The sequence below is a fragment of the Ranitomeya imitator genome, chromosome 3 (assembly GCF_032444005.1).
Source record: "Ranitomeya imitator isolate aRanImi1 chromosome 3, aRanImi1.pri, whole genome shotgun sequence".
Lineage (NCBI taxonomy): Eukaryota > Metazoa > Chordata > Amphibia > Anura > Dendrobatidae > Ranitomeya > Ranitomeya imitator.
Genome location: NC_091284.1, coordinates 307940940 through 307967413, shown reverse-complemented (window position 1 = coordinate 307967413; position 26474 = coordinate 307940940). Strand labels below are relative to the sequence as shown.

Here is a 26474-nt window from a genome sequence, read left to right as displayed (position 1 = left end):
CACAGAGCTCCGGGACCAAATGAGTAAATCACAGCACTGAGGGAGTCTCAAGGGGGGTTTGGGAGACACGTTCTGGGACTGCTGCTTCACTGCTGTACACCCTCTGGGCACTTCATACAGGGGCTGCAGAGGCAGGGGGCCCCCTTTCTAGGTGTGGGCCCCAGGCGACTGCCTGGTCTGCCTGTGCCAAACGCCGGCCCTGGCTGCATGTGTAAAATCAGCCCATATCGCAAATATGTGAATGAGACACATTAATTCTGTTATTCTGTATTGTTCAAATTCTAAAAAAAAAAAATCTTACTTTGAAATGAAGCCCCCACTCTCACACCGTGAACGAGGGTCAGTTCCTTCGGCGAACAGTAATTCAGGGTGATGCAGGACATCAACAAGCACAGACTGTTCTGCTTCTACAAGCGGCTTCAGCTGCTCCTCTAGCACATTTATTATATCCTGAAGACAGAAGAGAGGGGTCAGTGTAATACCGGTGAAGGTGCTGAACCACTACTGAGCAGAGCAGAAAATAGAAACACAGCTTGCCATTTCTACGCTTATAAACAATGACACGGAGAAGATTTAGGGCACTTACTATCACAGTGTACTTGGCGTACATAGTAAGCCCATATACTGATCTGAAAGCTGCAGGTCACACACGCTCAGTCTCCAACATAGTGGTCCGCTGGTCACCGCACAATAGCCTTTTGCCCAGTGTGCTAACTCTATTGGATGCACAGGCCTGGACTGAGCATGTGAGACCTGCAGGTAGATGGGCACATTCCTATACCATTTCAACACAGGTAAATTTACATAATACAGTTAGTTTGTGTGAAGACAAATAAATTGCAATTTCCATACTGGCTTTCTAAGGTTTTCTTTGTGGCAGAATAAAATCCATGTTTCCGGTTCTCTAGAGGATGAACTTATTTCTTCGGAATACTGACCTGCAATTTTTCTACAATATTCTTGTAGTCCCACTGATTCTGTGTGGCAGTGACACGAGTGAAGGTTCTTGAGGAGGTAGCTTGCTTGTAGGTGGGCTGATTTCTTTGAAGGGAACTTGATGAACTGTTCAGTAAACAACTGACGTGTGAGTCTAAGTCCATGGGAAGGGAAATGTTTCGGCTTTTTGCTAAAAAATGATAGAATAAACGTAATCAAAATTTTTTAAATATCTTGTTATTTCACAGCAATCTTAAAGGGAATCCGTCACCAGGTTTTTCTTATGTAATTTGAGAGCAGCATAATGTAGGAGCAGAGACTCTGATTCCAGGGATGTCACATTCTAGGCTGTGTTTTGCTGTTGCAATACAATCATTGCTTTATCAGCAGGAGATTATCACTAGAGGACAGCTTGGCACATGCCTCCTCGCCCAACCATGCCCAGAACTGACTAGCAGCACTGTCACTATACAATGTATCCAGAGAGCGGTGGTGTGGGCGGGTTATACACAGATCAACATGTGAGCTCTGCTAGGTCTGCGACAGCGAAAACTGTGACTATATCACAACTACTGCATCCAGTAAACTAAGTGATACATTGCTGACAGATTCCCTTTGAGGTATCTTTGCACATTTATTGTTTAACGTGATGCATTTCTTTGCTCAAATAAATGCATGTAAAAAAAGCTCTCTTTTCTGGCCAGAATTACATAGAGTGTAATGTCAGAAAAGCAAAAAAAAAGCAGCCAAAAAATCCGAAAAAACAAAAGGGACAATAACACAAGACTTTTGAAGGTCTATCAATAAAACATGCCACAAATGATAGAAAAAAATGTTGTGCTTTTGTAAAACAAAACAATGTGCCTAAGGCTAGGTTCACATCACGTTAGTGCCGTCTGTTTAACAGATCCGTTAAACGGATGAGCCAAAACTGATGCACAAAATCTCTTCTTTTTTTTTTACGAGTGCACTAACGCATGCGCTAACGCATGGTACCATTGCGTCGGCATGCGTTAGCAATGGAGGTCTATGCACAGTGAACGCATCCATTTGCTGTGTGTTAGACCTAACGTACCCGAAAACGCAGTAGACTCCATTCGAGGGTGCGTCACAAAGTAAAGCATCATCGCTAACGAATGCCAATTTTGACATGTGTTAGGATGCGTTACGATTATGGATGGCATTGGGTGCGTTAACGGATCCGTTACATTGCGTTAGTGCCGCTTAGTAATAGATCCGTTAAACAGATCGCCCTAACGCAACGTGTTTCTGCAAGGCACCCTTACTGATTTACTGAAAATCCTAATGCTTGATCAGTTTCATTACATTGATATGTTTGTTTCTAAAATGATTTATTATGGATTTGTGTTTTGCAAAGATATTATGTTTACCAGTATAAATATAATGAATAGACCAATGCATATTGCAGTCCATATCAAATAATGTGACATTTCTTACCAACCACGGCCAATGCCCTTATGCAAGCTTCCACTGATCCCTTATATTGCTGCTGAAGCCATGGGCACTCAAGAAGCCGAGTAGTCGACTGCAGAAGTTGGACTACTATTGTTTGATGAGTCTTAAAAGAGTAATTGATTAGTTTCATTTTATATGTATATATTATCATTTTCTAATAAACATAAATATACCTGCACATATAACGTGATATGCTAATAATGGTAAGTATTTTCTTTAAAGAGAACCTATCACCATATCAAAAATGGCCTTTTTTGCCCACATTTTATTTTTTATAGCTCCACGGAATATTCCTTTCTTCTTTTTTTTTAAATCTGAAATACAGTTCCAGAAATATAAGGTTTTTATTTAGAGCTAATTTCTATAGTTTTTATCAAGGGAGTGTTGTTCAGAGTAGTCTCTGTGAGCATATCTTTAGCCTATGAGCTACACCCCTTGGTAAAGATCCAAAGAGTAGCTGTAATTAAAATTTCCCACATCTCTAGACCCATAGTACGATTTGAAAGCAAGCAAAAAAAAAAGAAAGAATACTCAGTTCAACATTGAGAATAAAATAAGAGCATAAATTGATCACGTTTGACCTGGTGACCTACTATTCTCCCTATTCTGCTATAAATATCTATATAGTTACCCTTCATTCTAGAAATTGGTGGGGATCTGTTGTCTTAGACCAACAACAATCTCTATGACAAATGGGTACAAAGCCTCTGTTCCTTTTTAGTTCCTAATGCATGGTCAGCCTTCTTCAGAGAGCGTTGTATGGACTTGAAGTGGTTGTCTACTGCTCAGACTACCCCCTCTCAATCCCAATGCTTCTCCCCAGTAAAATAATAACACTGATGCCAGTGCCATTCCAGCAATGTTGGCACTCTCTCCTGGGTATTGAGAGACATTATGTCACGCGATAACTGAAGCCAATCCGCACTTTCACTCTTATTTTCTATGGACTTAACTGACATCAGGAGGAAGAGATAGCTGCTACAGATCTCTCACTTACTTTGGATGTCTTCATTTGTCTGAAAAAGGAGAGAGTGAAGCCAGCACTGATTGGCTGCAAAGAGTGTGTGACATTGCAACTAGTGAAGGGCGAAAGTGCTCAGATAACGTCTTCTGTGACCACGCTTGGGTGTTATCCGAGTGTCTTGGGTGTGCTACTATATTATGTTCACGTCCCTGTGGCTGCATGATTTGCAGCTGTTAGACAGCATGAACACATGCAGGGAATGCCTGTTTGTTATGGAATCCCTATATTATTATTATTATTATTATTATTATACATTTTTATAGCGCCATTTATTCCATGGCGCTTTACATGTGAATACGAGGCAAATATAGACAAATACATTAAACATGAGCAGATAACAGGCACACGGGTACATAAGGAGGGAGGACCCTGCCCGCGAGGGCTCACAGTCTGCAGGGGATGGGTGATGAAACACTAGGAGAGGGTAGGGCAGGTTGCACGGCGGTTCAGTAACTTCAGGATCACTGCAGGCTGTAGGCTTGTCGGAAGAGGTGGGTCTTCAGGTTCTTTTATGTGTTCAGGCTGTCTAACAGCTGCAAATCATGCAGCCAAAAGTACTTCGAACATAATATACGAGCACGCCCAAGACACTCAGATAACACCCAAGTATGGTGGGATAAGACATTATTCGAGCACGTTCGCCCTTCACTAATAGCAATGTCAGGTGTGCCCCGGGAGAGTTGGTGCCGGCACTGTTCCAGGTGAGTGTTATTATTTTACTGGGAGAGGGAAACTTAGGGATTAACTAGGCGTCTGAGTAGTGGACAACCATTTTGATATTTAAATTTAATCATTTCTACAATATATAAACAGCTAGCCTCCAAAAGCCCTCAAGACCCAAAGAATAAGCAAAGTTATACAGAATGTCAATATAAATTGTGCTGTGCATAATCTCATACCTGAAGAGATGTGCTGTTCTCGGAAAATGGGGAGTTAAAGAACGATCTTATAGTTTCCAAAACCACGGTAAGAACATACTTTTCTAAGGTAGGATCTGAAAGCCGTTTCTCACGCTTATTACATACCTGGGAAAAGCAGTAGATGTAGATATAATAGCTATATTAGGGTGTATTATCTAAAGACTTTTGCTATAAATGACATCTGTGCCAAAACTAAAAATCAAAGTTTGTCTAACACTTACTTGAGCCATGTCTAGAATGAAGTTTTCAAAAAGTGTCCAGATATGGTTGCTTGTATAAATTTCTTTCATTTCCACCTCTGTGTCCACATAACAGTGATTTACAAAGTTCACATAAGACAATTTTACCTTTTGAAACAAAATAATTCAGAATAGTTAAACCTAAAATGACGAAATGTTGTAAAAAAAATTTGGAAATAAATATTAGAAACCAAAGCTCTTTTGACATAAAGGAATTCCCATTTACTATGGCAAGTTATTTTAAAGCATATTTATTTTGAGTTAAACAAGACAAATTTTTATTACATCAAGCAAAGCTTCAGGATTCATGTTTAATACATGAAATAATTAAGTGCAGAAATGTTACTACTTTACAAGCTAAAATATGGCACATGTCTGTCCATTTCAGACTGATTTTAAACAGCAACTATTTGAAGGCCATATGGGTGCTGCGTAATGCTTAGACTCTTCTGTGAAGGCTTCTCCACATGTGATAGCTGATCGCTGGGCTTCATTTCGTATCAGCATTAGTAAAGGGACAACCAAGGTTTGCCCTATAATATCTATAGAACTATCACATAGGAGTAATATTTGAATTGTTACTTTTATGCATTAACCAAAGCAGAATGTAAAATCTGACCTCCGTAATGCAGTCTTCATGAGTAACCACGCGGACAACGTCCTCCAGAGGTAATAAAGATGTGCACTTGATCTCAGTGTAGACATTTTTGCCCTCAGCACAAGCAGCTAGCAGATCAACTAGTGAAATGTGATACATGAGAGGACTGTTCTCATCTACCCCCTCACGAGCTGCAGCCATCATTTCCAGCATTGAGGCAAATGAAGATTTGTCATTGTAGAAAACGACAACATCGTCTCCTGCATTTGTCAACTGCACAAAGAAAAAGCAGCTTTAAGGTCAAGATAGTCAGCCATACACAGTCATTTACAACTGATGTTTTTAAAAAGTATTACTATTATGTACTGCTTTCTACTTGTTAGATACATTTTATTCACACATTTTGTATTTTATATATACCCAACGCACAATACAAAATACCAAAATAGGAGCTGGAGCACTTGTTAGCACACCCAGGAAGAATACAGCCGTAGTTCAATATTTCTATGAACAAAGTATATAGCATATTGAAATATGAATAAGTTCCACAATTTAGATATTTTTTCCATGCTGATATAATAGATGCCTGATGAAGAGACCTGAGTAGTCTCGAAAGCTTGCAATTTGTTACCATCTTTTCCGTTAGCCATTAAAATGTATCAACCACTGAGGACTCTCAATTCTAAATATTTTTGTGACACAACAAAGAAACTCCTCTCTAGAATAAAACAAACAGGCAGGACAATGCTCTCCCTTACAAAAATGAGCATCTGAGAGTCCCTGCAATGTTGTCAGTATATTCACCAAAGCTTCTTACCCTGCCCAAGACCTGTGTATGTGCCACCTGTGAGCTGCAGCAGCTCGAAATAGTTGGACACCGCAAATAAAACAGTACATAGCAGGGACACATTTATAAAATTATCTCAGCACAGGAACATTTTTTAAACACATCCAATTGTGAAACTTATTAGGCTGCCGTCACACTCGCAGTATTTGGTCAGTATTTTACCTCAGTATTTGTAAGCCAAAGCCAGGAGTGGGGGATAAATGCAGAAGTGGTACATATGTTTCTATTATACTTTTCCTCTATTTGTTCCATTCCTGGTTTTGGCTTACAAATACTGAGGTAAAATACTGACCAAATACTGATAGTGTGACGGCAGCCTAAGGCCATGTTCACACTATGCGGTTTTTACTGCGGAACCGCGGCGATTTTGCCGCTGCGGGTCCGCAGCTGTTTTCCATGCAGGGTACAGTACAATGTTACCCTATGGAAAACAGAAACCGCAGTGCACATGATGCGAAAAACCCAAAAAAAACCGCGCAGAATTGCTGCGGAAAAAAAGAAGGACCATGTCTCACTTCTTTGTGCAGAATCGCAGCGATTCTGCACCCACAGAAATGCATTGATCCACTTACTTCCCGCATGGGGCTGTGCCCACCATGCGGGAAGTAATGCGGATAATGTGCGGGTTATACCCGGGGTGGAGGAGAAGAGACTCTCCTCCAGGCCCTGGGAACCATATTTGTATTAAAAAAAAAGAATAAAATAAAAAATCATTATACTCACCTCTGAAGTCTCAGCGCTGCACGCGGCCGTCCGGTCTCAGGTTTGCTATGCGACCAGGACCTTTGGTGACATTGCGGTCACATGACCGTGACGTCACCGAAGGTCCTGGTCGCACAGCATCTTTGGAACCGGACCGCCGCCTGCAGCGCCCAGGAGATCGGGACGTCAGAGGGTGAGTATATCATGATTTTATTATTTTTAACATTACTATTGATGCTGCATATTGCTGCATATGCAGCATCAATAGTAGGGGTAAATCCCGCAGCGGAACCCGCAGCGGAACCCGCAGGACAAACCGCGATAAATCTGCAGGGATAACCGCAGCGGGTTTGCCCTGCAGATTTATCAAATCCGCTGCGGGAGAACCCGCAGGATAAAAAGGAACGTGTGAATGTGGCCTTAGTGTTCCAGGATTTATTGAAGAAGATTTACTTTGTTTGTGAGACAACCCCTTTTAAAGAAAACGCCAAGGAGCAATATTGAGAAACATTATTATTATTATTATTAATGATTTCTTTATTGTCCTTTCTACAGGACCGAAAAATGGGCAATCCAGAAATTGATATCATCAGCCTAGATTAACCAAAGTACAAAAAAGAAGGCAGCCTAGGAAACGCAACAATTTCTGGTATTAGTCAGTAGAGTATCATAAAGGGAGTTAGAGCCTGTATCTTCTACTGGGCAAAAAATTTGATGTCTTTCTCATAAATCATCTAATAGATTACATAATCATTGAGTCTGAACTACCATCTTCTTCATGACATCTGTGTGACAGTAGCTTTCTAGTCATCATCATAAAGTGTTAAGAGAGTTTACTCAATACTCTCTTAAGTACGGTACTATTTTTATGCTACATCTACCTTGTAAATTCTTACAGTATTATGTGATTGCTTGTCTCCCTTATTTTCATAGGGGTTCTTTCCCTACTCTCATATCCCTCCCCTTACCCCCTTACCTCCCTCCCCCTCCTTGTCTACCCTTCCCAGTTAAAATATAAAACCCAATAAAACTTTTGGAGGAAAAAAAAAAAAGAGAGTTTCTATCTCCCTCTGCAAGAAATTTCTGTGGTGCAGTTCATGCAGGTTTATCATACTCCTAACACCCTTCAGAGAACATAAAAGCATGTCATTCCTGATATGTCACCATGTGATCACTTGACCTTATGAAGAGAAGGAAGTCATGAACTTTCAGCTAGCTGAATTTTCACTAACTACATCTCTAGCATACTTCTGTTGCAATGAGTAAAACTATATCGCAAAGTAGTTTATTTGGCATAGTGATGTTTTCAGACTGAAAAATGATTCCAAAGCACAAGGATAAGGCTGCCGTCACACTATCAGTATTTGGTCAGTATTTTACATCAGTATTTGTAGCCAAAAGCAGGAGTGGAACAAATAGGGGAAAAGTATAATAGAAACATATGCACCACTTCTGCATTTATCACCCACTCCTGGTTTTGGCTACAAATACTGATGTAAAATACTGACCAAATACTGCTAGTGTGATGGCAGCCTAATAGTCTCATTTCAGTCTATTTTTTACCACTGCTTGTTGTGAGGTGTAATTCATGTCATCAGCATAGATGCCACCAAAGGCTAAAGGGAGTGGAGTGGGTATTTGGCCTCTCTGCTCCTGTTCTCATGCATACATAACAGAGATATGGGGTCGTACAAATGAGACAGACAAGCTATTAGATAATGGCAGAAGTGATGCATACTGAGAATAAGTCAGTATAAGGCTGAGTCTGCCCACGTTGCATTTTTTAAAGCGTTTCTGCCATATTTTTCTGCTGTGGAAACGCTTAAAAAACGTTAACAAAACGCATCCCATTAATTTTAATTGCATTCCGCAATTGCTGTGCCCATGCTGCGTTTTTTTCCGCAGCAGAATTGCACTGAGGTAAAATACGCAGCATGTTCATTAATTTTGCGGAATCGCAGTGATTCCGCAGCCATAGACTTGTATTGGAAAAAACGCATGAAAAACGTGTGAAAACCGCATGAGAATCCGCATCAACAAGCAAGAAAATTCGCATGCGTTTTCCTTGGCAAGGGTGTGCGGTTATGATGAGGAAAAATCTGCTTCTATTCTGCAACGTGGGAACATAGCCTAAATGATTACAAGGAAGTTCAAGCACCTATGGTCTTGTCAGAATGCTGATAAATAGAAACTGCCTAAACATGAAAAGTGCAAAGTTACAAACACCAAAATATATTTTCTGGCTATCCATAATAGGTATAACCAGGGCCGTATTGGTCACTAGGCACTTGAGAGCAAGTGCCTGGGGCGGCAGGATGCGGGGGGCGGCACCTGAGCAAGGTTGTTTTTTTTTTTTTGTTTTTTTTTAGTTATAAGGACTGGGGTCACCGCCAGCCGCCCGCCTACCTCCCTGCCTCCTTGAATTCATCATACTCACCCTCCTCGGCTCCAGCGGTGCCTGCAACTCCAATGGTCTCAGCGCCGGCAGCTTCTTCCTGTGCTGAGCGGTCACATGGTATCGCTCATTAAGGTCATGAATATGGATGCATATTCATGACCTTAATGAGCGGTACCACAAGACCGCTCACTCCGGGAGAAGCTGCAGCGCCGGGACCAAGATGCAGGGACTTTCGGCGCGGTGCACCTGTGTGAGAAAGGTGAGTATGACAGGGGAGGAGGATGAGGGAGGATGGGGGGAGGATGGGGGCTGCAGAGCCACGCATACTGTTATGATAACGTAATTCAGTACCACAATGGACATAGAGGTCAGAGCACATACAGTGACCTGACAATAACCCAAAAACATAGAATGAGCTCTGAGACGTGGGAACTCTGCTGACCGCAATCCCTAATCCTCTCCAACCACACTAGAGGCAGCCGTGGATTGCGCCTAACGCTCCCTATGCAACTCGGCACAGCCTGAGAAACTAGCTAGCCTGAAGATAGAAAATAAGCCTACCTTGCCTCAGAGAAATACCCCAAAGGAAAAGGCAGCCCCCACATATAATGACTGTGAGTTAAGATGAAAAGACAAACGTAGAGATGAAATAGATTTAGCAAAGTGAGGCCCGACTTTCTGAACAGAGCGAGGATAGGAAAGGTAACTTTGCGGTCAACACAAAACCCTACAAAAACCACGCAAAGGGGGCAAAAAGACCCTCCGTACCGAACTAACGGCACAGAGGTACACCCTCTGCGTCCCAGAGCTTCCAGCAAGCAAGAAAAAACAAATAGACAAGCTGGACAGAAAAAACAGCAAACAAAATAGCAAAGCGGAACTTAGCTATGCAGAGCAGCAGGCCACAGGAACGATCCAGGAGGAAACAGGTCCAATACTAGAACATTGACTGGAGGCCAGGATCAAAGCACTAGGTGGAGTTAAATAGAGCAGCACCTAACGACTTAACCTCATTACCTGAGGAAGGAAACTCAGAAGCCGCAGTACCACTCTCATCCACCAAAGGAAGCTCACAGAGAGAACCAGCCGAAGTACCACTTGTGACCACAGGAGGGAGCTCTGCCACAGAATTCACAACAGTACCCCCCCCCCCTTGAGGAGGGGTCACCGAACCCTCACCAGAGCCCCCAGGACGACCAGGATGAGCCATATGAAAGGCACGAACAAGATCGGGAGCATGGACATCAGAGGCAAAGACCCAGGAATTATCTTCCTGAGCATAACCCTTCCACTTAACCAGATACTGGAGTTTCCGTCTTGAAACACGAGAATCCAAAATCTTCTCCACAATATACTCCAACTCCCCCTCCACCAAAACCGGGGCAGGAGGATCAACAGATGGAACCATAGGTGCCACGTATCTCCGCAACAATGACCTATGGAATACGTTATGTATGGAAAAAGAATCTGGAAGGGTCAGACGAAAGGACACAGGATTAAGAACCTCAGAAATCCTATACGGACCAATGAAACGAGGTTTAAACTTAGGAGAGGAAACCTTCATAGGAATATGACAAGAAGATAACCAAACCAAATCCCCAACACGAAGTCGGGGACCCACACAGCGTCTGCGATTAGCGAAACGTTGAGCCTTCTCCTGGGACAAGGTCAAATTGTCCACTACATGAGTCCAAATCTGCTGCAACCTGTCCACCACAGTATCCACACAAGGACAGTCCGAACACTCAACCTGCCCTGAAGAGAAACGAGGATGGAACCCAGAGTTGCAGAAAAACGGCGAAACCAAGGTAGCCGAGCTGGCCCGATTATTAAGGGCGAACTCAGCCAAAGACAAAAAGGACACCCAGTCATCCTGATCAGCAGAAACAAAGCATCTCAGATATGTTTCCAAGGTCTGATTGGTTCGTTCGGTCTGGCCATTAGTCTGAGGATGGAAAGCCGAGGAAAAAGACAAGTCAATGCCCATCCTACCACAAAAGGCTCGCCAAAACCTCGAAACAAACTGGGAACCTCTGTCAGAAACCATATTCTCTGGAATGCCATGTAAACGAACCACATGCTGGAAGAACACTGGGACCAAATCAGAGGAGGAAGGTAATTTAGACAAGGGTACCAAATGGACCATCTTAGAGAAGCGATCACAGACCACCCGAATGACTGACATCTTTTGAGAGACGGGAAGATCTGAAATAAAATCCATAGAGATATGTGTCCAAGGACTCTTCGTGACCGGCAAGGGCAAAAGCAACCCACTGGCACGAGAATAGCAGGGCTTAGCCCGAGCACAAATCCCACAGGACTGCACAAAAGAACGCACATCCCGCGACAGAGACGGCCACCAAAAGGATCTAGCCACTAACTCTCTGGTACCAAAGATTCCAGGATGACCAGCCAACACCGAACAATGAACCTCAGAGATAACTTTATTCGTCCATCTATCAGGGACAAACAGTTTCTCCGCTGGGCAACGATCAGGTTTATTAGCCTGAAATTTTTGCAGCACCCGCTGCAAATCAGGGGAGATGGCAGACACAATAACTCCCTCTTTGAGGATACCGGCCGGCTCAGATAAACCCGGAGAGTCGGGCACAAAACTCCTAGACAGAGCATCCGCCTTCACATTTTTAGAGCCCGGAAGGTATGAAATCACAAAATCAAAACGGGCAAAAAACAGCGACCAACCGCTGTCTAGGATTCAACCGCTTGGCAGACTCGAGATAAGTCAAGTTCTTATGATCAGTCAAGACCACCACGCGATGCTTAGCTCCTTCAAGCCAATGACGCCACTCCTCGAATGCCCACTTCATGGCCAGCAACTCTCGATTGCCCACATCATAATTTCGCTCAGCAGGCGAAAACTTCCTGGAAAAGAAGGCGCATGGTTTCATCACCGAGCAATCAGAACTTCTCTGCGACAAAACAGCCCCTGCTCCAATCTCAGAAGCATCAACCTCGACCTGGAATGGAAGCGAAACATCTGGTTGACACAACACAGGGGCAGAAGAAAAACGACGCTTCAACTCTTGAAAAGCCTCCACAGCAGCAGAAGACCAATTGACCACATCAGCACCTTTCTTGGTCAAATCGGTCAATGGTTTAGCAATACTAGAAAAATTGCAGATGAAGCGACGATAAAAATTAGCAAAGCCCAGGAACTTTTGCAGACTTTTCAGAGATGTCGGCTGAGTCCAATCATGGATGGCTTGGACCTTAACAGGGTCCATCTCGATAGTAGAAGGGGAAAAGGTGAACCCCAAAAATGAAACCTTCTGAACACCAAAGAGACACTTTGATCCCTTCACAAACAAAGAATTAGCACGCAGGACCTGAAACACCGTTCTGACCTGCTTCACATGAGACTCCCAATCATCCGAGAAGATCAAAATGTCATCCAAGTACACAATCAGGAATTTATCCAGGTACTCTCGGAAGATGTCATGCATAAAGGACTGAAACACTGATGGAGCACTGGCAAGTCCGAATGGCATTACTAGATACTCAAAATGGCCCTCGGGCGTATTAAATGCAGTTTTCCATTCATCGCCTTGCTTAATACGCACAAGATTATACGCACCACGAAGATCTATCTTGGTGAACCAACTAGCCCCCTTAATCCGAGCAAACAAATCAGATAACAACGGCAAGGGGTACTGAAATTTAACCGTGATCTTATTTAGAAGGCGGTAATCTATACAAGGTCTCAGCGAACCATCCTTCTTGGCTACAAAAAAGAACCCTGCTCCTAATGGCGACGATGACGGGCGAATATGCCCCTTCTCCAAGGATTCCTTCACATAACTCCGCATAGCGGCGTGCTCAGGCACAGATAAATTAAACAGTCGACCTTTTGGGAATTTACTACCAGGAATCAAATCGATAGCACAATCACAATCCCTATGCGGAGGTAGGGTATCGGACTTGGGTTCATCAAATACATCCCGGTAATCAGACAAGAACTCTGGAACCTCAGAAGGGGTGGATGACGAAATAGTCAGAAATGGGACATCACCATGTACCCCCTGACAACCCCAGCTGGACACAGACATGGATTTCCAATCTAATACTGGATTATGGACTTGTAGCCATGGCAACCCCAACACGACCACATCATGCAGATTATGCAACACCAGAAAGCGAATAACCTCCTGATGTGCAGGAGCCATGCACATGGTCAGCTGGGTCCAGTACTGAGGCTTATTCTTGGCCAAAGGCGTAGCATCAATTCCTCTCAATGGAATAGGACACTGCAGGGGCTCCAAGAAAAACCCACAACGCCTTGCATACTCCAAGTCCATCAAATTCAGGGCAGCGCCTGAATCCACAAATGCCATGACAGAATACGATGACAAAGAGCAGATCAAGGTAACGGACAGAAGAAATTTTGACTGTACCGTACCAATGGTGGCAGACCTAGCGAACCGCTTAGTGCGCTTAGGACAATCAGAAATAGCATGAGTGGAATCACCACAGTAGAAACACAGCCCATTCAGACGTCTGTGTTCTTGCCGTTCAACTCTGGTCAAAGTCCTATCGCACTGCATAAGCTCAGGTTTAAGCTCAGGTAATACCGCCAACTGGTGCACAGATTTACGCTCACGCAAGCGTCGACCGATCTGAATGGCCAAAGACATAGACTCATTCAGACCAGCAGGCATAGGAAATCCCACCATGACATCCTTAAGGGCTTCAGAGAGACCCTTTCTGAAAATAGCTGCGAGCGCACCTTCATTCCATTGAGTGAGTACGGACCACTTTCTAAATTTCTGACAATATACCTCTATCTCATCCTGACCCTGACACAGAGCCAGCAAATTTTTCTCTGCCTGATCCACTGAATTAGGCTCATCGTACAGCAATCCGAGCGCCAGGAAAAACGCATCGATATTACTTAATGCAGGATCTCCTGACGCAAGAGAAAATGCCCAGTCCTGAGGGTCGCCACGTAAAAAAGAAATAATGATCCTAACTTGTTGAACTGGGTCACCAGAGGAGCGAGGTTTCAAAGCCAGAAATAGTTTACAATTATTTTTGAAACTCAGAAATTTAGTTCTATCTCCAAAAAACAAATCAGGAATAGGAATTCTCGGTTCTAACATAGAATTCTGAACCACAAAGTCTTGAATATTTTGTACTCTTGCCGAGAGCTGATCCACACATGAAGACAGACCTTTAATGTCCATCGCTACACCTGTGTCCTGAACCACCCAAATGTCTAGGGGGAAAAAAAGGCAAAACACAGTGCAGAGAAAAAAAAATGGTCTCAGAACTTCTTTTTTTCCTCTATTGAGAATCATTAGTACTTTGGGCCTCCAGTACTGTTATGATAAGGTAATTCAGTACCACAATGGACATAGAGGTCAGAGCACATACAGTGACCTGACAATAACCCAAAAACATAGAACGAGCTCTGAGACGTGGGAACTCTGCTGACCGCAATCCCTAATCCTCTCCAACCACACTAGAGGCAGCCGTGGATTGCGCCTAACGCTCCCTATGTAACTCGGCACAGCCTGAGAAACTAGCTAGCCTGAAGATAGAAAATAAGCCTACCTTGCCTCAGAGAAATACCCCAAAGGAAAAGGCAGCCCCCACATATAATGACTGTGAGTTAAGATGAAAAGACAAACGTAGAGATGAAATAGATTTAGCAAAGTGAGGCCCGACTTTCTGAACAGAGCGAGGATAGGAAAGGTAACTTTGCGGTCAACACAAAACCCTACAAAAACCACGCAAAGGGGGCAAAAAGACCCTCCGTACCGAACTAACGGCACGGAGGTACACCCTCTGCGTCCCAGAGCTTCCAGCAAGCAAGAAAAAAAAATAGACAAGCTGGACAGAAAAAACAGCAAACAAAATAGCAAAGCGGAACTTAGCTATGCAGAGCAGCAGGCCACAGGAACGATCCAGGAGGAAACAGGTCCAATACTAGAACATTGACTGGAGGCCAGGATCAAAGCACTAGGTGGAGTTAAATAGAGCAGCACCTAACGACTTCACCACATCACCTGAGGAAGGAAACTCAGAAGCCGCAGTACCACTTTCCTCCACCAACGGAAGCTCACAGAGAGAATCAGCCGAAGTACCACTTGTGACCACAGGAGGGAGCTCTGCCACAGAATTCACAACAGCATACAAGATGGGAGAGGGGGGCTGCAGAGCCACGCATACAAGATGGGAGGGGGGGCTGCAGAGCCACGCATACAAGATGGGAGGGGGGCTGCAGAGCCACGCATACAAGATGGGGCTGCAGAGCCACGCATACAATATGGGAGAGGGGGGCTGCAGAGCCACGCATACAAGATGGGAGGGGGGGGCTGCAGAGCCACGCATACAAGATGAGAGAGGGGGGGCTGTAGAGCCACACATACAAGATGGGAGAGGGGGTGCTGCAGAGCCACGCATACAAGATGGGAGAGGGGGGCTGCAGAGCCACGCATACAAGATGGGAGGGGGGGCTGCAGAGCCACGCATACAAGATGGGGGAGAAGCAGAGCCATGCATACAAGATGGGAAGGGGGGCTGCAGAGCTACACATACAAGATGGGAGAGGGGGGGCTGCAGAGCCATGCATACAAGATGGGAGGGGGGGAAGCAGAGCCAGTGTCCGCCCCTGCCCAGGGACCAATTGTACTCGCATCTTACAGAAGTGAGTACAATTGAGGCTCTGACTGCCGGGTCAGAGCGACGTGAGCAGATCATGTGATCACGCTCCTGATTTTGCTCACTCGCAGTGCAGAGGCGAACACTGGTGGTAAGTGCTCCAGTGGAGCAGAAGACACCGAAGATTAAGTGCACAGGGGGGGATTTATTGTGTGTGAAGAATTTGAGGGGATTTGTTATGTGTGGGGAGAATTGGAGTGAGGATAAGGGGATTTATTATGTGTCGGGAGAACTGGAGTAGGGATGGGGGGATTTAAATTGTGCGGGAGATTTGAGGACACAAAGAAGAGCAAAGGGGAGGATGGGGAAACAATACCGGGGAATGAGGGCCATGTATGAGGAAACAGTACTGGGGAATGGGGGGCATGTATGAGGAAACAGTACTGGGGAATGAGGGGCATGTATGAGGAAAGAGTACTGGGGAATGGGGGGCATGTATGAGGAAACAGTACTGGGGAATGATGGGCATGTATGAGGAAACAGTACTGGGGAATTGGGGCCATGTATGAGGAAACAGTACTGGGGAATGGGGGGCATGTATGAGGAAACAGTACTGGGGAATGGGGGGGCATGTATGAGGAAACAGTACTGGGGAATTGGGGCCATGTATGAGGAAACAGTACTGGGCAATGGGGGGCATGAATGAAGAAACAGTACTGGGGAATTGGGGCATGTATGAGGATACAGTACTGGGGAATGAGGGCCGTGTATGAGGAAACAGCACTGGGGAATGAGGGCCATGTATGAGGAAACAGTACTTGGGAATGAGGGCCATGTATGAGGAAACAGTACTGGGGAATGAGGGCCATGTGTGAGGAAACAGTACTGGGGAATGGGGGGCATGTATGAGAAAACAGTAATGGGGAATGGGGGGCATGTATGAGGAAACAGTAAAGGGGAATAGGGACATGCATGAGGAAATAGTACTGGGGAATGAGCGGCATGTATGACGAAACCGTATGTGGGAATGGGGGGCATGTATGAAGAAACAGTACTGGGGAATGGGGGCATGTATGAGGATACAGTACTGGGGAATGAGGGCCATGTATGAGGAAACAGTACTGGGGAATGAGGGCCGTGTATGAGGAAACAGTACTGGGGAATGAGGGCCATGTATGAGGAAACAGTACTGGGGAATGGGGGGCATGTATGAGAAAACAGTAATGGGGAATGGGGGGCATGTATGAGGAAACAGTAAAGGGGAATGGGGACATGCATGAGGAAGCAGTACTGGGGAATGAGCGGCATGTATGAGGAAACAGTATGGGGGAATGGGGGGCATGTATGAGGAAACAGTACTGGGGAATGGGGGGCATGTATGAGGAAACAGTATGGGGGATAGGTGCAGACAGTATAAGGAGCGAACAGGGGAATGTATGTGGACACAGTATGAGTAGCGATGTGAAAAAATGTATGTGGACAGAGTACGGGGAGTGAAGAGGGTGGGATGTGTGCAGACAGTATGGGGAGTCAGGTGAGCAGACAGTATAGAAAGTGAGGGGGTAAATATATGAGGAGACAGTATGGTGAACAGGAGGGATGTGAGAGGAGACAGTATGAGGAGGGAGGGGAATAGTGTGAGGAGACAGTATGGGGGGAGAAAAGTGAGTGGACACAGAATAGAAACTGAGTAGTGGGGGCGTAGCATGGGGGGACAGTGTAAGGGCACAGCCAGGAGGGGACAGTATACCAAGGAGGTTGAGTGTGATGAGATAGTACGGTATAAATACTGAGCCCTATAGGGGGACACAATGTGAGAGGACAGTGTGAAGAGGGGGCCGGTATGGAAAGGAGAGGTCAGTGTAAAGAGCATGAACCATAAGAGGGACAGTGTGGGGTCATATTTTGTGCAGACAATATAGTGAGGGCAATTTTTTATTCAGGAGCATTATAATGACACTTGTATCTTTAAGGGTGTCATGTGGAAATTTTCTGCAAAAAAGCGGAGAAGATGGAAGTCTGCAGAGATGGCTGTGGATGAGAAAACTCATCAAGAGGTCTGGACAAGATGAAGAAAAGAAGGAGAATGACTCCAGAGACGACATCATCTATAAGGTACCTGGATGTAAATGTTATTTGTGATACTGACTAACTCATGTTTTTATTTATGTTAGGAGCATTAAAGGGAATGTCCAGATTTGTAATGAGTCTGTAGTCATTCTTTGTGACTGCAGACTTCTGAATTCTCACAGTGCGCCCTGCACGCTGTCAGGATTCTCTCGTACCGTCGATTTACATACATGCGGTCACGTGCTGACTAGACATGTGTGGCCTCATTCTATGAAAATGATCTGAGTGAGGCCGGACACGTCTAGTCGGAATGTGGCCAGAGGTATACAAATCACATAATTGTGCTGACATGACTGTCCACCGGCAAGGGAGAATCCCAAAAGTGTGCAGTGCATTAGTTGTGAGAATTCAGAAGCCTGCGACGTCAGGATTCAGCTCTGCAGGTTCCAGCAGCCGTCACATGGACACCTCACTCATATGTGACTTTCATACTTGTGGTCCTGTGACAACGAGCTTCTCTTCCTGCTTTTCTCAGTTTTTCACTGATCATTGAGAGCATTAGGGAGAGGAGCTCGTGGGTACATGACTAAGTGTGCAAATCGCATATGTCCTTGGTGGGAGGGGGGGGGGGGGGGCACCGAAATGAATTCTTGCCCCTGGTGCCATAAACCCTAGATACACCTCTGCCGGTATGCTACTGCGAGCGGTGATTACCAGGTCCAGTGGAGGGAGGTCTGTGCACAGGCAGTGAGGCAGGGACTGAGGGTGTGCAGAGAGAGAGAATGGAGACCCGGAGACTGCCCTCCCAGTCTACGCCGTAGCCTGGAGCCCTCATTATCGTAGGAATATGTCAGGTAATAAATTGTTTTTCTAAAGCTTTATAGTGTAGTTTTAGGTCATAAGGTTGGTTAGGGGATGAGCTAGCAAGGTGCAGGGACAGGTAGTGATTGCTAATTGCGGACATGTGCGGCACTTGAGGTTTTGCACTTGCGGTGAGACAAAAAAAAAACACTGCAGCGTTTTTTTTTCTATTTCTGCAAGTACCGCAAGAGCCGCACATGTCCGCAACTCCCATAAGGAATGAATGAGGCCGAACGCAGTGTTGCCGTAAGTGAGCCGTTACGCAGCAGATGCGGAAAAACTGCCGGATTTGCTGCAAAAGGCTACTTTCACATCAGCAATTTTTGCCAAAGTCACTGCCGACAGTGTCATACTCACTCACTAAAAGTGCACTCACTAAAAGTGCCTAGGGCAGCAGAAACTCTAAATACGGCCCTGGGTATAACTCCCATACTACCATAGCAAAAAAATATTTAGCATAACGCATCTAAATATTTAGAACAGAACATATACAGTGGAGAAAATAAGTATTGGATACACTGCCGTTTTGCATTTTTTCCCACCTACAAAGAATGGAGAGGTCTGTAATTTTTTTTATTGCACAAAATAAGTATGTGATCACATGCCAACCAGCAACAATTCTGGCTCTCACAGACCTGTTAGTTTTTAGAAGCCCTCCTACTCGGAACTCATTACCTGTATTAATGAACTTGTCACCTGTATAAAAGACATCTGTCCACACATTCAATCAATCACACTCCAACGTATCCACCATGGCCAAGACCAAAGAGCAGTCTAAGGACACCAGCAACAATATTGTAGACCTGCACAAGGCTGGGATGGGCTACAGGACAATAGGCAAGCAGCATGGTGAAAAGACAACAACTGTTGGCACAATTATTAGAAAATGGAAGAAACCCAAAATGACTCTCAATCTTCCTTAGTCTGGGGCTCCATGCAAGATCTCGCCTAGTGGGCTAAGGATGATTCTTAGAAAGGTCAGGAATCAGCCCAGAACTACACAGGAGGACCTGGTCAATGACCTGAAGAGAGCGGAGATCACACTCTCAAACATTAATGTTAGTAACACACTACGCCGTCATGGATTAAAATCCTGCAGAGCATGCAAGGTCACCCTGCTCATGCCAGAATATATCCAAGCCAGTTTGAAGTTCACTAATGACCATCTGGATGATCCACAGGAGACATGGGAGGAGGTCATGTGGTTAGATGAGATTATGATAGAACTTTTTGGTATTAACTCCACTCGCCGTGTTTGGAGAAAGAAGAAGAATGCTAACAACCTCAAAGAACACCGTCCCAACCATGAAGCATTGTGGAGGAAACATCATACTTTGGAGGTGCTTTTCTAAAAAGGTGAAAGGACGACGGCAAGGGAAAGATGGGTATTGCAAGATTTTGGCCAACACCCTCCTTCGCTCAGTAAGAGCATTGAAGATGGGTCATGGCTCGGTCTTCCAGCATGACAATGACCTGAAACACTTGGCCAGGGCAACTAAGGAGTGGCTCTGTTAGAAGCATTTCAGGTGCTGGAATGGCCTGGCCAAACTCCAGACCTGAACCCAATAGAAAATCTTTGGAGGGAGCTGAAACTCAATGTTGCCCATAAACAACCCCAAAACCTGAAAGATCTGGAGAAGATCTCTATGGAGGAGTGGGCCAAAATCATTTCTGCATTGTGTGCAATCTTGGTCAAGAACTTCAGGAAACGTCTGTGCCAGAATTCTTGCTGGTTGGTGGGTGATCAAATACTGTGATTTTCTGGATTGTTTTTTTAAGATTCTGTCTCTTACAGTTGAAGTTTACCTATGATAAAATTTACAGACCTCTTCATTCTTTGTAGGTGGCAGAACTTGCAATATTGTCAGTATATCAAAAATGTATTTTCCTCACTGTATGCACACCTTATAAAATCACTCTATAATCTACATTTTTAGTTTGCAACAGTGCAGTTCGGTCAACAAGAGCTTTTGGGAATTTGTTACAAGGCCAACCAATACATTTTAACCTGATTAACTTTAGTATTGTTTAAATTCAATCATTTAATGTAGACCTTTGTAGATCTTTACCTCTGTCATGATCATGTCCTGGCATTTCTTGATATATTTGCCTTCAGCTTTGATGATGGTGTGAAGGAAATCCAAGTACTGCACATGTCTGCCATGCGTGGCTAAACAATGGATGAAGTGTTGTAAAACAGTCTCATGGATCTCTGTGCACAAGTGATAGTTATTCAGGAAAATGTGCTGCATAGTCTCTGCCTCTAAGAGCTGCGAAACAAATCAAGTATCAATTATGCAAAAATCTTGGACACACCACATTTTTACAGACCCTTTAGAAAGCCATAATGAATTATGAACTTTATAAGTGAAATATGCCTACATTTTAGTATACTGTCATAAGCACATTAGTTGTATTTTTTGTGAACTGTAACTTGATGAGAATTACAGTCACAATAAACTTTAGCATCTTCTCTAGCTTAAGAAAAATCAAGGACGCATCACATTTTCTGAAATAAACTGATGACTGTTCAAGAATTTGTGGATGCTTTGCAACCCTGCTACCTATATCATTTATACTTTCTTTTAGCATGGTCTTTCTCCAGGACAGTCCTTTTGGTCAAGAATCATATATAGGTTATGTGTAAAAAAATGATAATATGGTACTTATGTGTTGTCCTTTATGGTGGCAAAAATAATTTGACTTCTTCATGCAGTAAATCCTGTCTCAGTTGCATCAATATTCATCATAACATTTTATTGTACATTATTGGTCCCTCAAGCAGCTAGGAACTGCATGTGGCTGACCAAGTCTTGCTAGCCGTAGATACTTTTCACTTATGGAACGGAGTATGCTGCTAGAACCTTATTTTAGGGTTACAAGTATATCCCTGCTGGTTAATACTATGGCTAAAGCCAAATAACTAAGCCACACATTTATTACGATTCTTAACTTTCACTATTTAGACATACACAAAAATATCAGCTATTCCTTACAAATTATTTTGAGAATAAATTATAAATGATAGCAAAAAAACACATCAATCCATATAACCAACTCTAGTGCAGTTTCCCACAGAAGCATGGGAACAAATGGCTTTCTGCTAAATTTAGTTGTGAAACAAGTTCTGGACTGAACAGGTAATATATGCCAACTATGAACTAAAAATATATATGAAAGATGTAATATAAATAAATATATTGACATAAATCTACTGGAGAGTGAATGGTAGACCCCATACCGAAGCATTATGTACAGAAACAAAAACACCAAACCTGTGGTCATAAAGAGAGTTCAGAACAAGGATCTCAAAAGTAAAAAACCTCTCTTAAAAAACATTGGTTATATGGTGGCATTGTAGAAGACGGGTGCACCAGTACAATAAAAGTGACAATTGTTGTTATACACATGCAAATACAAGGGTGCATTAACCCCTTAGTGACAGAGCCAATAATATCCTTAACGACCAAGCCAATTTTTACCATTTTGACCATTGTCACTTAATGAGGTCATAGCTCTGGAACGCTTCACCAGATCCCAATGATTCTGAGACTGTTTTTTCATGAGACATTGCACTTCATGATAATGGTAAAATTTATTCGATATTACTTGCGTTTACTTATGAAAAAAATGGAAATTTTGGCAAAAAGTTAGAAAATTTTGCAATTTTTAATTTTTGTGCCCTTAAATCAGAGTCATATCCCACAAAATAGTTAATAACTAATATTTCCCACATGTCTACTTTACATCAGCATAATTTTGGAAAAATCTTTATAAGGGTTAAAGTTATAAGGGTTAAAAGTTGACCAGCAATTTCTCATTTTTCCAACAAAATTTTAAATTTTTTTTTTTAGGGACAGCTTCACATTTGAAGTGAGTTTGGGGGGTCAATATGACAGAAAATACAAGTGACACCATTTTAAAAACTGTGCTCTAAACCACCTTCAAGAAGTTGATTAACTTTTCAGGTGCTTCACGAGAACAAAAGAAATATCGAAGAAAAAATGAATATTTAACTTTTTTCACAAAAAATTTACTTGACCCAAACTTTTTCATTTTCACAAGGGTATCAGGAGAAAATGGACTATAACATTTGTTGTGCAATTTCTCCAGAGTACACCAATACCCCATATGTGGGGGAAAGCCACTGTTTGGGAGCATGGCAGGGCTCAGAAGGCACCGTTTGACTTTTTGAATGCAAAATTGACTGGAATCAATGGCGGGTACCATGTCGAGTTTGGAGACCCCCTGATGTATGTAAACAGTGGAAACCCCCCAATTATAGTGCCAACCCTCAAAACAGCTGACATGTGCCAGGAAGCATATGGGTTCTTTGCCGGAGCCCACATCAAAGGGAGAGAGTCAGATATCGGTGTACATTTATGCCCAATGTTGGAAAGGGGTTAAAGTAAAATCGTCTGAACCCACTGACAATCTAATCTGTATGCGGCTTCTCCATTCTCCTATGACAGGTAATGTTGGGGGAAAGCATGACTGGCACGCCAGAATTTCAATGTCTGATCTTTTTGTTCGGGAACAAAATAATCTGCTTAGGGGAATCTGATAGTGGATCTCCCATAACAAAGACACGATTAGCTGAGCCGAAAGTTCCTGTGCAAGTAAGGAATCTGGCGAAATAGGTCTCAGCTGACTGATCGATCAATTGACAGCTATCTGTGTATGGAGCTGTTACCTGTGCCTCTAGACATTACTAGTTCTACAGATATGTTAATGTGTGTAGGTAGCAATATATATTACACAAATACTGATTGTAAGAATAATTACATGAACTAAGCAGAATTGGGTATACAGAAATTTTAATTCAAAGAAACACAGCACTTTAACATTGAACTATGGTTTTCATTCTACTAATAAGTGGGATGCAAAAGCAAAGTTATCTTAGCTGATGGTTCACATAGATTGTATATGCCTACCCTCACCCATCCTTTGTAGACTTTGAGCCCTCGCGGCAGGGTCCTCTCTCCTCCTATACCAGTTGTGACTTGTATTATTTAAGATTATTGTACTTTTTTTTTATGTATACCTCTCCTCACATGTAAAGCGCCATGGAATAAATGGCATTATAAAAATAGTAATATATATTTCTCAAATCCTGGAACTTACACCGGGAGTTAGGAACAGAGACAAGTGCTTGTGTAAAAGAGCCTGGTTTTCTGGGTTCCCAGCACAAAATTTCTGCAGAAACTGGTGTGTGTACTTCAAAATCTCCTTCATTTTCATGTCTCCCTGTGCAAACAACACAAACGCATTAGTGATATTGATCTTACAGTTCGTGAATGTGTTTATTTCAGCTATAAACATGAGGTGAAAACTACAAAGGAAAGATTTCTGCTTCTGTGTTTTTTTTATAATTACAGTTTTCAATGTTTTGCTCATTGAGCCACATAGTTATCCCTTTTGCCTTGTGACATACTGCTCCACCTTGCTGGAATGAGCATTGATCTTCCTCACATTGCTCCTGGATCAAGTTGTCCTTGAAGGATAATAAGATATCATTCTTTATTCATCACAATATTGTTTGTCAAAATTGTGAGTTCACTCCCTTGGATGAAAAGCAACCTCAAATAAGAGTGGTCTCAGGATGCTTTAGGGAATGTTCCCACGATCAGGAATTGGCAGCGCTTTGGACACAGTGCATGTCCGCTGCCAGCTATTGAACCCATGTGTATCCACAATTGCTAACCGAACTGTGCGGATTCTCCGCTTCCAATACATTTTACGGGTGAAATTTCTCTTGCAGAGACAAATAGGCATGTTGCTATCTGGAAAGACGCGCCACGTGTCCGTCTCCACAGGTGAGCTGCGGGCGTCTCTGGACGCATAGTAAATATGGGACTTCTTGAAATCCCATCCACTATGCTATAACATCTTGACGCTGGGGGTTGGATGCTGCAGAAGTACGCGGCGTTTAGTGATCGTGTGCACATACCCTTAGTGTATTTGTCAATAAAAGTTTTAAAATGTATGAAATGTTTATAATTGTACTTCAGTAACCACAGAAACATCTGACTGAGATTTAAAAGCAATAAACCAGCAAACTTTGTGAAAACCAATTTTTATGTCAGTTTTGAAACTTTTGGCTATGACTGTACATATATACAGTATATACAGTACTGTGTAAAAGTTTTGGAAGGTGTGGAAAAATTCTGCAAAGTAAGAATTATTTAAAAAATAAAAGTGAAGATAGCTTTTAAAGATGGCTGTATATTTGGAGCCAATAAGATGTCTCTCTGATGGCATTGCATCATGGATTAGTGCTTCTCACTAAATTAGAATATCATGAAAAAGTTAATTTGAGTTCTTCAATACAAAAAGTGAAACTCGTATTGCATAGAGTCATTACAAACAGAGTGATGATCTATTTTGAGTGTTTATTTCTGTTATTGTTGATGATTATGGCTTACAGCCAATGAAAACCCAAAAGTCATTATATCAGTTAATTAGAATAATTATCAAAAAACACCTGCAAAGGCTTCCTAAGCTCTTAAAAAGGTTCCTTAGTCTGTTTTAGTAGGCTCCACAATCATGGGGAAAACTGCTGACTTGACAGATGTCCAGAAGGCAGTCACTGACACACTCCACAAGGAAGGTAAGTCACAAAAGGTACCGTATATACTAGAGTATAAGCCGACCAGAGTATAAGCCGAGACCTCTAAGTTTGCCACAAAAAACTGACGAAACTTAATGACTCGAGTATAAGCCTAGGGTGGAAAATGCAGCAGCTACTGGTAAATTTAAAAAAAAAAAAATAGATACCAATAAAAGTAAAATTAATTGAAACTTCAGTAGGTTAAGTGTTTTTGAATATCCATATTGAATCAGAAGCCCCATAAGATGCTCCATACAAAATACGCCCCGTATAATGCTCCATACAAAATACACCCCATATAATGCTCCATACAGTTCATGATGGGCCCCATATAATGCTCCATACAAAATACACCCCATATGATGCTCCATAAAGTTTATGATGGGCCCCATAAGATGCTCCATACAAAAATATGCCCCATATAATGGCTGCACAAAGGTTGATTATGGATAATAAGATGCTCCATAGAAACATTTGCCCCATACAATGCTGCATAAAGGTAGATTATGGCCCCATAAGATGCTCCATAGAAACATTTGCCCCATATAATGCTGCATAAAGGTTGATTATGGCCCCATAAAATGCTCCATATAAACATTTGCCCCATATAATGCTGCACAAAGGTTGATTATGGCTCCATAAGATGCTCCATAGAAACACTTGCCCAATATAATGCTCCATAAAGTTGATTATGGCCCCTATGGCCCCATAAGATGCTCCATAGAAACATTTGCCCCATATGCAAATTCCCCATATGGCAGATTCCACCTTTCCCACACCCCCCGCCCCAGCAGCAAGCATAGCGGAGGAGTTGGTTTTCTCCTGTCAGATAACTGCTCCTTCACACAGATCCCACTGCCACCCTGTTACCCTCCCTTCCTTTGAGGTGCACAGAGTGCACATCTATTCCCCTCCAACTGGCTGTCATTTACCACCCCCCAGGGCGAGCCAGCACCTTCTTTGACCACTTTACCACCTGGCTACTTCATTTCCATTCACTATCATCATGGGCGACTTCAACATTCCCATTGACACTTCCCTCTCAGCTGCCACTAAGCTTCTATATCTCACTTCCTCCTTTGGCCTCGCTGAATGGTCTTTTGCAGCCACTCATAAAGATGGCCACACATTGGACCTCATCTTCACCCACCTCTGGTCCCTATCTAACCTCT

General features: G+C 43.2%; 1 protein-coding gene across 1 annotated transcript in view; it reads right to left on the bottom strand.

Annotated features, from left to right (window-relative positions):
- ITPR3 (inositol 1,4,5-trisphosphate receptor type 3) overlaps positions 1-26474 on the bottom strand; it is a 544758-nt gene that overhangs the window by 218987 nt on the left and 299297 nt on the right. The window contains exons 29-36 of the mRNA XM_069756594.1: positions 23817-23939; positions 20762-20962; positions 5215-5466; positions 4578-4703; positions 4336-4461; positions 2395-2515; positions 939-1126; positions 302-450 (exon numbers count right to left, since the gene is read on the bottom strand). Coding sequence (XP_069612695.1) covers positions 302-450; positions 939-1126; positions 2395-2515; positions 4336-4461; positions 4578-4703; positions 5215-5466; positions 20762-20962; positions 23817-23939 — 1286 coding nt within the window. The remainder of the gene's footprint in view (positions 1-301; positions 451-938; positions 1127-2394; positions 2516-4335; positions 4462-4577; positions 4704-5214; positions 5467-20761; positions 20963-23816; positions 23940-26474) is intronic.